This window comes from Podarcis cretensis (assembly GCF_951804945.1).
Source record: "Podarcis cretensis genome assembly, chromosome: 11".
Taxonomy (NCBI): domain Eukaryota; kingdom Metazoa; phylum Chordata; class Lepidosauria; order Squamata; family Lacertidae; genus Podarcis; species Podarcis cretensis.
The window spans coordinates 43,483,169-43,496,848 of record NC_137180.1 but is presented as its reverse complement, the minus strand read 5'-3'; the positions used below and the strand labels follow the sequence as shown (position 1 = coordinate 43,496,848).

Genomic DNA, 13,680 nt, shown 5'->3' with positions numbered 1-13,680 from the left:
GGCACCATTCAACTGTCTTAGGGGCTCCACTCCCAATTTGTGTAGGGTTTTCTGCTTGGACTACTCTTCTCCCGAAACTATCCTGCAAGGCAGTGGAAGTTTAGGATCAGAGTTTTCCTTCTCCTACATGGGCTACCAGTTGATGAGCCCCATCTGCCCCGCTCTTCCCTCTACAGCATATGCAGAAACTTCCTTATTGATCATTGGACCCACTAAATTGGTCTCATCAGCTCTGAGAACATAAGAAGAGCCCTATGGGCTAATAGCATCCTGTTCTCATAGTGGCCAACCAAATTCCTGTGGGAAGACTGAAAGCAGGACATAACTCTCCCCACTTGTGATTTCAAGAAACTGGCATTCAGAAGTACAGTGGTACTGTTATGTACTGAAGTTCTCACCCTGGGCCAGCAGGGGGATACTGTAAATAGTTTTCACTCAGGTCCACATATGCAAATAAGGGATTGAAAGTGACATGCAGTGATTGGATAGTTACAGAAAGTGGTTACTGTTGTGTTGTAGTGGAGCTCTATATAAGCAGGCTGGCTGAACCCTTCAGTTCTGTTCTGTTCTGGCCTGTGAATAAACAAGAGCTGTTTGAAGAATCACTGTGTCGTCTGATATTTTCACCCACAACTTAACAGGTACCTCAGGTTACAAACACTTCGGGTTACAAACACTTCGGGTTACAGACTCTGCTAACCCGGAAGTAATACCTCAGGATGAGAACAGAAATCGTGCGGCGGCAGCAGGAGGCCCATTAGCTAAAGTGGTACCTCAGGTTAAGAACGGTTTCAGGTTAAAAACGGACCGGCGGAATGAATTAAGTACGTAACCAGAGGTACCACTGTACACTGCCTCCAGCAGTGGAAGTACTGCAATCTGTAATACAATCTATGAAATAAGAGGTTACTTGTTATCCCTGGAATCAAAACATTTGCTTTTAGGCTATGTAAAAATAGCATATTTCTGCGCTAGAAATAGACTTGGAAGTAATAGTTAACTTAGTGACAGCAGCGGAAAATCTCCATAGCCAAAAAGTGGAAGAAAAGTAACCCTCCACCTACAGCAGAATGTTTGATAAAATCTGTTCTGAAATAGTAATGGTTAAGAGGACATATTTCAGAAGGAGCATCTAATGAGCAAAGCAAATAAGCTTTTGGAACATTGGTTGCTTTTCATCATGTTTTGGAATGATAGATACAAGTATAAGGATAATGTGTGTTTTGTGTTACCATAAACATTTCATTTGTATATTGGTGTAAAAACAAGAAATCAATTGTGTACAAAGAACAAACGCAAAATAGACAGAATTTAGGTATTGTGACTTACTGGAGGAAGAAAGAGGTGCTGTGAGCTGAAAAGACAAGCATCATCAGCACAACAGTGACCGACTGTAAAATGCACATCTTCTATCTGTGGCTACTCAAAAGTCAAGTCAAGTTAGTTTTATTACGGCAAAAGCCAGCGACACAGAACACCACAAGATCAAACAAAAGGAAATCAACAACAGCATAAAAAATAAAAAAAATTACACAAGGGAACTTCGCAGTGTGCCATTCAACAAAAGAGATTTACGCTTCCTGATTGCTAAAGTGCAAAATTTTGCTACTCAAAAGTTAATACGCACTGTATTTCCTAAGGGTAACTTTCACTTAAATGCTCAGAAGATTGCAGCCTATGTCAGTGTTCTTGTTCTGTGTATGTGATTGTTCTGTGTTGCATTGATTTGTGGTTAATTTTTAGAATATTTTCATCGTGTTTTAAAATTGTTGTTAGCCATCCTGAGCAATAGCAGGAAAAAGAGTGGAGTATAAGAAGGATTAATGAATAAATAATATTACTCCAGTGGGAAGATTTAATAACACTCCTGTGTACCAAAGACTATGCATCTTTGAGTTGGGAGACGTCGAGGACATTCAACCCTTTTTGCTACAATGCCCTTTATATACATCCCCTAGACAAAAATTCATCGATTACATCCTTTGCTCTCTCTCTCCAACTGACCTCCCCTTGAGCAAATCTCTATTTTCCTGGCTGGCAATAACGTACTGTATTTATAACTGCACACAGGTTGCAAAATTTGCCTTGGCTGCAAGTAAGTTGAGAGCTAGGCACCAAGACAAGTATCATAAGGGTGTATGTGAGAAGCAGAGTGCTTTAACTTATGCAGGTGTGATATTTTGCATTTCTGTATGTTTGCTTTGCTGTTATTGCTGTTCAGTTTTAAATTAATTATTTGTATTTTACGCATTGTGACCAATTGTGATGGCTTATAGCTTTTAGCAATAAAGATTTCATTCATTCATTCAGTACTCTGCATTATCAGTGTACTCCTATGCATGTTGATACAGAACTAACTTCTGGCATTTGGGATGGCAGTCATAAAGAATGAAAAGATAAATGGGATGTATGAAAGTCTGCACGTGTGGTTTTCCTGTGTGAATCATTAAGGGGCTACCGACAAAGCATTGCACATTAAAAATATGTTTGTATGGTTGCAGATCTCTGCTTGTCAGTATTTTGAATAATGTCAAAACCTATAAAAATTAATATAGCATTAGCACAATCATTTCATTCAATTGCAATTTTGTTCCAAGAGATCATTTATTTCAGAGGAACCCCAAAATCAGATAGTTTTGTTTTGACCTCTTATGACAAGCAAAAAACATCCATAAATACCCAACTGTAAGCCTTCTAAGAGCCTGTCAATGAACCAGTTTCAACTTGGAAAATTCCTGTTTTCTCTAGACACAATAAAAACAGGAAATATTTACCAAATTCCCAGGTGTCAGGAAATACTTTCAAAACATTGTGGTGATCAAAAACAGACCATTTAAAGACATCAGATCCTGTGTGCAGGTGTTAATAATGGTATTTTCGTTCAAAATATATGCTTTGGCACCCCGGAGATGGACTAATCCATGCTCTTTAGCACCCTATAAAAGTTCTATTCATGCTGATCTTCTGATGACAGTGATAAGGAAGTCAGTTTTTCATACTCGTGCCCATGAATTTTGAGCTATTTGTGTTTCAGCCTGAACTACACTAGCTACAATTTTCTGACCTTAAATTGTCATTAGAATAGCTTTATTTATTTTTAAACTTATTAACAGCAGTGTGTATGTCACTGAGTTATAAAAAGGAAGAAGATCAATCTCTGAAGAGCTGGGGGGACACTCCAGAGCAGTGGGACTGCAGGCGTGAGAAGAGGAAGTCTCATTGTCCAAGTTCGCTTAGAGATGGGGGAAAAAAATTGATTCAGTCCCCCTTTAAAATGAAGCTGCTTAATTTGCATTGTCCAAAACCATGTGCAAACATGACACAGTGTCCTTTTAAGCAATGTGTGCAAAACTTTACATACTAGGAGAAAGTGTGCATATAAATACATATATCAGCGAAATAGTATGCAAGAATAAATACTATTAAGGAAAATATAAATATTGGGGGAAATATGCTTTGCAAAAATGTGCATGTTAGGCAAAATTGCATACAAAAATATTTATATTGGGAGAAATTCACATTAAGATTCTGATGATTTTTTATGAGAGCTTTAAAAAAACACCTCAAAATTTGGGCAACTGATCTTAAAACAGGAAAAACGATAAACTGAAATTGACAGACTTTCCTATGGCATAGGATTTCACCTAAAGAACCATGCTTGCAAATACTGTAAACTTAGAGAAGGAAGGCAGCAAACTGATCAATTTATGGAGTCTTTTTATCCTTTATTCAGTATGACAAGATTCAGAATGCATTCCAGCCTCATTCAGCTCTCTGTTGTGGGTATGTGATTCTTAGTCACTGATTGTGTCAGAACCTTTTATAGAATGCATTTTGGATTCTACCTCCAGCCACCATTGCATAACATTGATCAGCCTTCAAGAACACTCCTTTATCCAATGACCTCTATAGAAGCCAGGATTGTCTCACTAAAGAGGAAGCTGTTTGAGGTGAAAGGGGCCCCCAATAATTAGACCTCAAGTGAAATAAATCAATTTTCCAGTGTATAGAACCATAGAATTGTAGAGTTGTAAGGGACGCGGGTGGCGCTGTGGGTTAAACCACAGAGCCTAGGACTTGTCGATCAGAAGGTCGGCAGTTCGAATCCCCGTGGCGGGGTGAGCTCCCATTGCTCGGTCCCAGCTCCTGCCAACCTAGCAGTTCGAAAGGACGTCAAAGTGCAAGTAGATAAATAGGTACCACTCCGGCGAGAAGGTAAACAGCATTTCCGTGCGCTGCTCTGGTTCGCCAGAGGCGGCTTAGTCATGCTGGCCACATGACCCGGAAGCTGTACGCCGGCTCCCTCAGCCAATAAAGTGAGATGAGCTCCGCAACCCCAGAGTCGGTCCCGATTGGACCTAATGGTCAGGGTTCCCTTTACCTTCACCTTTAAGGGACCACACCCCCTGTAACACAGGAATTTTTTGTCCAATGTGGCGCTTGAACCCGTAACCCTGAGACTGAGTCTCATGCTTTACCGACTGAGCTTGTTTTGCTCTGTCTTAAAAATGGAAAAAGGAATGTAACTCAAAATTAGATTACATGCAGAAGGTCCCAGTTTTAATCTCTGACACTTCTAGTTGTTGTTGTTGTTGTTTAAAGGATCATAGTATATTGTGACATCAGGTATTGCAGGGATGGCTAACATGTGGCCTTCCAGATGTTGTCAGACTACAACTCACATCATCCCTAACTATCATGAAGAGAATGTGGAAGCAATATGTTTCTATCTGATTTATTGGGCAATAATACACATATACACTTATAAACATTAAGCTTATTACATGCACATTCAAAGATCCATCATGTCACAAATATCTGACAAAGAGCAACAATAAAAGAACTAAATTCATGAAAGTATTCACAGCACTATTTAAATAAACTCTCTCATTATGCCTGCCAAACCACTTTTATTTGACTGAAAAATTTCCCAGAGGAGCCTCAAATCTGACTTGCTTCGAAATGATCCATTGACTTACACAGGAATTGTTTGCACTTTTCTGTACTGCTGATTGTGTTGGCACTTCCATTGTGAACTCCCGTCTTCAGGTTGACAACTCAGCCTTACAAATTGAAGCCAGTCTAAATGTTGGTCTACTGCAGCAGGGAAAAATTGGTTCAGCACCAATAAATACATTAAGAGGCCTAAGGGGCTGCCCCTAACTTATTTTTTACACTTTGATGACCTGTAAGAGTTTCCTCTTATAAAAACTGCACGTCTCCTACAGAAAGTTCATTTTAATTCCAGCTTCCTTCATTCTGTTTCCACAGATGCATTATTTACAATATTTGCTCTAGTGTTTTTACATAATCAGTAGCTCATATAATCTACTTAGCAGTTGAATCACTGTTTAAAACTCCTGTAAACCTGCTTGGGTTTGTCACACTTGAGATGTGTATTATGGGCTGTGGAAAGTTAGCTGGTGGTCTTTCTTGTGTAAAAGGAATCTAACAAAACTATGAGGGTGCAATCCTGCAGACAAGTGGCCTTAATCCCATTAAATTTGATGGGATTTATATCGCTGAAATATGTGGTTTTAAGCCACCATTTAACACTGAACGAAGGGCGCTTAAGGGCATGGATACATTTTCACCTGGGTAAAGGCAGCAATGTGCACTTACCTGAGAGTAAGGCCCATTGAACATAGTAGCGTGTAACTCCAAGTAAACATACACAGGATTCAACTGCCTGCAAGTTTAGCTGTGTCTTGGATTGTGACAGTACAGCCTGATCCTAGGCATGCTTACACAAAAATAAGTCTCACTGAATTCCATGGCTCTTACTTCCATGTCAATATGCGTAAGACTGTAGTCTTCATATTCAAAATTAATACTGATTTTAGTCCCTTTTATTACATTCATCAGTCTACCAGGATATCAGCTATAAAATTTATATTTTCCTAATTTTGGTGGACTTCTGTCACCATACAATTCCTATGTTTTAAATGAATGAATATTTTGTGTAGGGCTTGCAGATTTGATATGACTCCTAGATTCATGTGTCCTTTCAAAAAAGTTTACATTCAACAGTTCATAATGTACTTAAGTATTCTAATGACAATTAAGATGTGTTCTTTAAAACATGTACACTGTACACAGTCTTATTCTCTTTTCCTGAAGTTACAGACTGGATTCGGTTATTTGTTTATTACACATTACTATTTCCTTTGCTGGAGCAGATTGCTGAACATTCATTATAAATGTGAAGAAAGCACATCAGTTTTGAAAGTCCTGCCCATATAGGCTAATATCAGCGAGGGTTTAGCCATTTCGTTATTGGAGAGTTAATGGCTTTTTCTTTGACAAAATCCTCTTTTACAGAATTGCCATCACCGGATCCCATATCATTCTCTGAAAGTTTAAAATAGAGAAAGATTATTAAATAATTTTCCCCCATTCCTTTGTGTCTTCATCTAGAACAGGAAACCGTTGGCCCTCCAGATGTTGCTGAACTACAACTCCATCTGCCCCAGCAAGCATGGTCAATGGCAATGGATGATGGGAGTTGTAGTTCAGCAATATGGGGAGGACCACAGGTTCTGCACACCAGATCTAGAAGATATTTAATTAACATGGCTACAATCATGGAGACCTTGTCCCTCCATCCTCTTCAGCTTAACAATGCATCTGGAAATCATTCTGCCATGGGAGACTCATGTGTAATATCTCCCACTACCATACATAGATCTCCAGCTGTTTTTGGACTACAACTCCCATTATCCCTAGCTAGCAAGACCAGTGGTCAGGGATTATGGGAGTTGTAGTCCAAAAACAGATGGAGACCAAAGTTTGGGAAACACTGATCTAACCAATCTGCCTTGGGGGTCCCTTCCAACTCTACAATTCAATGATTCTATGATTCTATGCCCTTCAAAAAGGCTGTGCATGCAGAATAGGTTACTTGCACATGCAGTCCAGGAGAGGTGCATGTGGTTGTGTAGTCTGATGACTGGGTGTTATGGATCTCCAAAGCACAACTATGTTAATCTCTTGGGACAAAGGCAGCAAGGAGTCTTGCTGGCCAACAGATGCAGAAGACCTCCAGGTTCATCCTCTGATTTCTCCAGCAGGGGTCTTCTGTCTGAAACCCTGGAGAACTATTGCCGGTCAACGTAGATGGCCATTGATCTGACTCGGTATAAGGTAGTTTCCTATGCTCAGATGCTCCTATCAGAAAGCTCCCCTGCATAGTGCCATGGTGCTCATGCACAGCTCCTGTTCATTCAAGACACTTGCACAGGAGGATGCTCTATTGCTTGGATGGGACAAAGGCAGCAAGGAGTCTTGCTGGCCAACAGATGCAGAAGACCTCCAGGTTCATCCTCTGATTTCTCCAGCAGGGGTCTTCTGTCTGAAACCCTGGAGAACTATTGCCGGTCAACGTAGATGGCCATTGATCTGACTCGGTATAAGGTAGTTTCCTATGCTCAGATGCTCCTATCAGAAAGCTCCCCTGCATAGTGCCATGGTGCTCATGCACAGCTCCTGTTCATTCAAGACACTTGCACAGGAGGATGCTCTATTGCTTGGATGGGAACCTCCAGACATGGTTGCGCTACAACTCTCATCATTACTGGCTGTTGTCTATGCTGCCTGGAACAGACAAGAGGTGGAGTCCAACAACATCTGAAGAGACCAGTTTCCCCATTCCTGCTTTGAGCAATTAACACGTACCTGCATGTGGAATTAGCTTTAGTCTGCTGGGGGGCTTTGATGCAGCCAGTTGGAAAAATGAAAATTTCAGGCATTTCCCAGTTACTCTGTCGCATATGCCAGACTGGCAGTTGCAGGTTCTTCGGCACTCCAGTCCATAGGTCCCATATGGACACTCTGCAAGACAGAAAAAGAAACAGCAGTGAATCTATTATGAATCTCAGGGGGTTGGACTAGATGACCCTTTGGAGACTTTCCAGTTCTACAATTCTATGGATTCCTAATTATGGAAGACACTGATTATATACCTTGAACTTCACTTCTCCCCCCCCCCTTAATGATTCAAAGATCTTCATAATAAAACAATTTGAAAAGCAATATGAAAGCAATTTGAGAAGCAAAAAAGCAACAATGCCAACATGTGTGTGTTCATATCTCTTCATATATTTCCCACAGTTGCAAGCATGTTAATAACATTACTTTATTACTTGCAAAAGATATGTTCAGTTAAATTGTTTTCTTTGCCTTTCCTGAAGGCTAAACAAAAGATTTCAATCTTCTAAAATATATATAATCAGGAGGAACAAAGGATGCTAGCTAGAGATAAACTGGTTGGAATTAAACAGTTATCTCTGCCGTGTCATGAAATAACAAATTGTTACGTTATTTATTAGATTTATTAGGTTAGTGAGCTTTGTTGTGATTGAATTGTTGCTGCCAAGGCAAAGGAAAGGTGCTTGTGGGATTTTCTGCCTAAATTGCCAAAATATTTGCCAGGTTTGGGTCCCTTGTACTTTGACTTTGGGGGGGGGGGGGGAGGGTGTTGCTTTTTGATGCTGTACCTCAGGCAGGAAAATGCCTTTGTCCAGCAGCCCTGTCTAGGACTTTCCCCCATCACCCACCAGATCAGGACTCCTGTAGCAGTATGGTTTTCTCTCTTTGTATTATAATACAGAACATTGCCTACAGTCCTCTATATGATCTGCATTAGCGTTTTCATCTACTGAAGATTTTTGGGAGTTTTAGATGGTAAGTGCCACAGAACCGCACTGCTCTCTCCCATTTGCTATGCTGGACTATAGCATTTAAGCAGTGGACTAAACAAGTGAAGCTGGATGCCGTGGTTTACTGACAGAGGCTGTTTTGGTATGAATGGAACAGGAAATGAAAAAGCAAATATTAAAAGATGGCCTTTCCTTCTTACCACAAATAGTGACGGCCCTAAGTTAACCAGTGAGCTTTGTAGCTGAGTGGAGATCTGAAGCCACATCCCCACACCCCAGCCAAAGTCTGACACTAACCACTACATATTTAAAGCTTGATAATGTGCCAGGAAGACAACTAAAAGGTCAGTCCCATTGCAAGACGCTGGATGCTGCTTTGACGCAGCAGCAGAAAGCAATTCCACGCTCCTGAAATTAAAGCAGGCCACGAAGCGGGTTTTCATTTACATCCATTTGAAATGCAAACATAAAATCTCCATTGGCTAAAACACACATAAGAATCTCTTCTAATTACTCTTCACTTGCAGTGACCGCACCACCAAATATATTGTGCAAGGGAGACTCGGGGGGCTTCCAGGCTGTTGCTATTTTTGAGTGGGATTCATTCACATACTGGCAAATTCAGTGATGCAATTCAAGTTGGTTGGGAGGTCTTTCGCAACATAGCTGCCCCCTATTCCCCCCACCCCAAAAACCCCCAAACTATTTGTTATAAAAAAGTGATGGGGGAAGAAATGCATGGAAGTGCATGAGAAAACATGTGCTTGATGCAACGCCCCATAACTTCCCTGCAAACATATCAGAATGAATGCTCAATAAATCTCCAAACATTGTCTAATCTCCCTGCAAACAAATTAGGAGAAATGAGCAGTGAACAGGCTGTCTGGACTCTGGAAGCAACCTCAAAAGTCATTTAAGCCTTGCCTAAGAACCACTCATGTACCTCCTTCCAAGTAGGACTCATCACCTACAGGGACATGCTTTCATAGATGGGTAAGGAATTCTTGCATGTGAACCTTTTCAGGATCCCACACAACCCATTCCAGGCCTGCTCTTGCGTAGCTCTTTAATAAACTGTAATCAGGCTGCTTGGAAAAGAGTGTGGGAAACTGACTGCAGCACCTCTTCTGACTCCCAGCCTCTTTCAAACAGGTGATTAGCCGGTTTGAAGCTTATTTTACAGGAAGGTTCTCGTTCCCCGTTGGATCAAAACGTAAGCCTGCAAGCCTAAGCACCTAAGTAAACGCATGGGACCTGCAACATAATGTTGTCATGCCCAGTGATCCTATTCAGATTACTAGACACGCCATTCCATTCCCCCCACCCCTCAGTCAGTAGTCCACTGTAGTAGTAGTAGTAGTAGTAGTAGTAGTAGTAATTCTACAAACTTTGGATTCTCCCAAGCCTCTGGCACATAGGAGCCAACTCCTAGAGGCCATGAGGGTTTCGGTCCCCCACAACAAAATATTTGAGGGGGCTGGGTCCCCGCAAAGTTGATGGGCATTCCCATTCAAATGGTGTTTGTGCACTGCATCATGTGATCAGTTTTGCAGGGTGGAGCTTACCTGGGCCCCCACAATATTTTATTCAAGTTGGCACCCCTGCTCTGGCATACTGATCGTGCCAGCCAGTTATAACATAAGTTCACTATAAGTGATAATGATTCCACTGAAAACGACTCCACTGACTTATGATATGTAGCATACATTTAAAGCATACCAATGCACATTTGAAGCAAATGGTTCCCCGAAGAACCATTCCTAGGAATATAGTTCCACCCTCATAGAGCTACAGTTCACAGCATCCTTAACAAACTACAGTTCCCAGAAGTCTTTAAGGTAGAGCCATAGGCTTTAAATGCGCAATGGGTGCACTTTTAGTGCAAATAATAATGTCTTTTTGGCAGCCAGCTTTGAGGAATCCAAAAACCAGCTTCTGAAAGCTATTACCCCCTAGGCAGAAACCATAAGGACATGTACATTTTCATAGAATCATAGAATTGGAAAAGACCTATAGAGTCATCTAGTCCAAACCCCTGACACTGTAAGAATCTCAACTGTCAATGGCAATCTAATCTCTGCCTAAAAGCCTCAAAGGAAGGAGAATCCACCATGGGAGTCTGTTCCACTTTTGAACAGCTCTTTCTGTCGGAAAGTTCTTCCTGATGTTTAGTTGGAGTCTCCTTCCTTATAACTTGAAGCCATTGGTTTGGGTTGTAGCTTGCTCCATCCTCCATGTGACAGGCTTTTAGTTATTTGAAAATGGCTATCACATCTCCCCTTTACCATGCTAAATATACCAGGTTCCTTCAACCATACATCATAGGGCTTGGTTTCCAGACCCTTGGTCATCTTGCTTGCCCTCCTCTGCACGTGTTCCAGCTTGTCAATATCCTTCATAAACTGTGGCACAGGTGGGATCTCACCAAGTCAGAACAGAGTTGTACCATGACTTCCCTTGATCAGAAGACTATACTTCTGTACATTTCCAGGCACCTAACAATCTGTATATTAGGTTATGTATTAAGCAGAGTAAAAGTGGTAGATTGGACTAGTGTATACAACTTCAGACTGCAGATGGGAGAATGCAATTTTAAAATGAGCTCCTTGTATGTTATAGTGGTTAGAGTGTCGGACTAGGGCCTGAGAGACCAGGGTTCAGATCCACATTTCATCATGAAGCTCACTTGGGCCAGTCACTGCCTCTCTGCCTAACCTACCTCAAAGGGCTGTTGTGGGGATTAAAAGAAGAGGGGAAGAACCATGTATGCTATTTTGAGCTCCTTGGAGAAAAGGATGGAATATAAAAACAATAAACGAGAAAGAATAGGGGGAAAAGACTCTGCCTATATATGTCAAACTAGTATCAGACTAGTTCATTAGAGAAAAAGGTTTAACATTTTAATATGAGACAGCACTCAGCATTTCTTTAAAAAAAAGTTCATGCACACCCCATGGGCAGTCTGAAGCGGAACAATAAAAAATTGTATTACCTTTATCTGACAAAGTACGTACACTGCTTCTAACAAAGTTGGTGCCAATAAGGGCTGTATCTCTGACAGTACAAAACACCTGTTAGGTGCTGGGGAGGAGAGGGGGGAAAGGAGGCACCTGCAGGGATATGAAGGCTCACAGCACCCATCTTGGTGCTATGGAATCTATGCACACCTGGGATAGCTTTTTCTGGTTCATGAAAAGAGATTGCATCCAATTCAATTTGATTCTGAGTAGACTCATTGGCAGTAATAGACCTAAATTAGTCGTGCCCATTAATTTCAACGGGTCTGAGTATGACTAACATTGAATATCACCCTGTATCTTCACTGTTGGGTGTGGGGTTCTCACCCCACAAATCTTTTGTATCACAACTCCTGTTGTGGAGCGCAGACTACGTTCTCTTGATCATCTATACTCCTGGTCGGACATCTTCACCTAGGACCACCCTCCTGAGAGTTTTTCCCTCTGTGCATCTCTCCCAGTCAATCACTAAATGTTGTTCCTGATAAAAGTGTCCTTTTCCAAATGGATAAGGCCTGGGTAGTTTCTGGAAGGTATGGGGCCAGCATAAGAGTTGGTTAGGTTTAAGACCTACCTCAGCCATAGATTTCACTGGCAGCCTCAAGCAACCCTGCCTCAGCCTCCGTTTGCAAAACATAGAAATTATGACCTACCTTACCAAACTGTGAAATGAAAGCACTAGACATAATATTGATTTAGCAATAAATAACCATTTGTGTCTGTCTGCATCTCAGAGAGGCTTTTGCTATGCCAGGATAATTCAAATATGGATGGGTGTTGCTGCTGCTTTTAAAATAAAGAGTACTAATTGTGTATTTCTGGATGAAATCACCAGCCACTACACATGGAGAGTAGTATCATCCTAATTGTCATGACTGGCAGTTTTATCCAGCGACTGTCCTTTACCTTTGCAGATACCGAACTCGTCACCAAAATCATCCTCTTCGGAAAAAAACTGGCACTTCAATCCGGGGCCGCATTTCACGCCGTCCATCCCTGCGACGGTCCGGTAGCACGTCTCTCCCAAGGCTGCAGCACAGACTCTGCAGCAGCCGCAGTCATCCAACACCTGCTTCTTACAGTGCACCAGGCTTTTGCATTCACTGCTGTTGCAGGACTCAGGGCAGTCCACAGCATACTTGGTACTCCAGGTAGGTCCAGCATTCGTGGGTACCAAAAAGAGAGTGAAGACCAAAAAACGATTCATGTCTTTTGGTGCTAGGTGCAAGGTTTCCACTGCAGAAGAGCAGGTTGAGAAATTTAGCTCTGAGGTCTGCTGCTGCTGCTGGGACGTAGCAGTGAAGGACCAGAAGTAGTAGCTGGGAGATCAGCTTGCAGTTTTTTGAGCCTTTATACAGCCTACTGCTCACCAGGCCTGCCGTCGTCAATTTCCTCAAGCTGTCTTCTTGCCAGCCTCCCTTGTTTTACTTTGCGAAATCCAGGATGAAGGTTGGATTAGCACGCTGCTGCCATCCAGGAATTGAAAAGCCTGAGCTGATGTAATCTGTTATGTTTAGTTGGGTTGTTTTCCAGTGAGGGCTGAAAACTCTCATATCCGTCTCAAATGCTCAAGGATGTCTGCCAGAAAAGTGCAGGGGGGTGGGGTGGGGAGGAAGAGGAGTAGTAGGTTACATACCTTTCCTTCAGGACAACATTGGCTCGGTCCCCTTGCAAATCACCCTTTTCACTCACAAAAGCAGCTCCCAAAGTCAAAAAGAGAGATCGTATAACTAACTACATAGCTGCCATGGTCAATTCATTTTCTAAACCCCTGCTACCAACTTTGGTAATATAAAGCGATGTCTTGTTAAAGTAACCTTCCCTGACCTAGCGCCTTCCAGATGTTTTGGACGGTGGGTCCCATCAGTCCCAGCCAGCATGGCCAATGTTCACGGATGATGGGAGTTGTGCTCCAACAACATCTGGAGGAAGCCAGGTTGGAGAAGGGCGCTTAAAAAAAAAAAAAAAGGTAGCACACCTGCTAAAGGAAACCCTTATTTGGAACA

At 41.8% G+C, this 13,680-nt stretch overlaps 1 protein-coding gene across 1 annotated transcript; it reads right to left on the bottom strand.

Annotated features, from left to right (window-relative positions):
• Positions 1-4,721: 4,721 nt before the first annotated feature.
• On the bottom strand, positions 4,722-13,113 carry ESM1 (endothelial cell specific molecule 1). Its single transcript, XM_079995155.1, has 3 exons — positions 12,581-13,113; positions 7,675-7,830; positions 4,722-6,351 (listed from the first exon to the last, which is right to left on the bottom strand). Exons 1-3 carry the CDS (start codon positions 12,879-12,881, stop codon positions 6,251-6,253), a joined length of 558 nt encoding a protein of 185 aa, XP_079851281.1. The 5' UTR covers positions 12,882-13,113; the 3' UTR covers positions 4,722-6,250.
• Positions 13,114-13,680: the final 567 nt, after the last annotated feature.

Excerpts from the sequence above, each read along its gene's own strand:
- ESM1 (XM_079995155.1), bottom strand. The coding sequence starts at position 12,881 with ATGAATCGTTTTTTGGTCTTCACTCTCTTTTTGGTACCCACGAATGCT. Across the intron at positions 7,831-12,580 it reads CGAGTTCGGTATCTGCAAAG|AGTGTCCATATGGGACCTAT; the intron begins GTAAAGGACAGT and ends TCTGTCTTGCAG. Across the intron at positions 6,352-7,674 it reads AAAGCTAATTCCACATGCAG|AGAATGATATGGGATCCGGT; the intron begins GTACGTGTTAAT and ends TTAAACTTTCAG.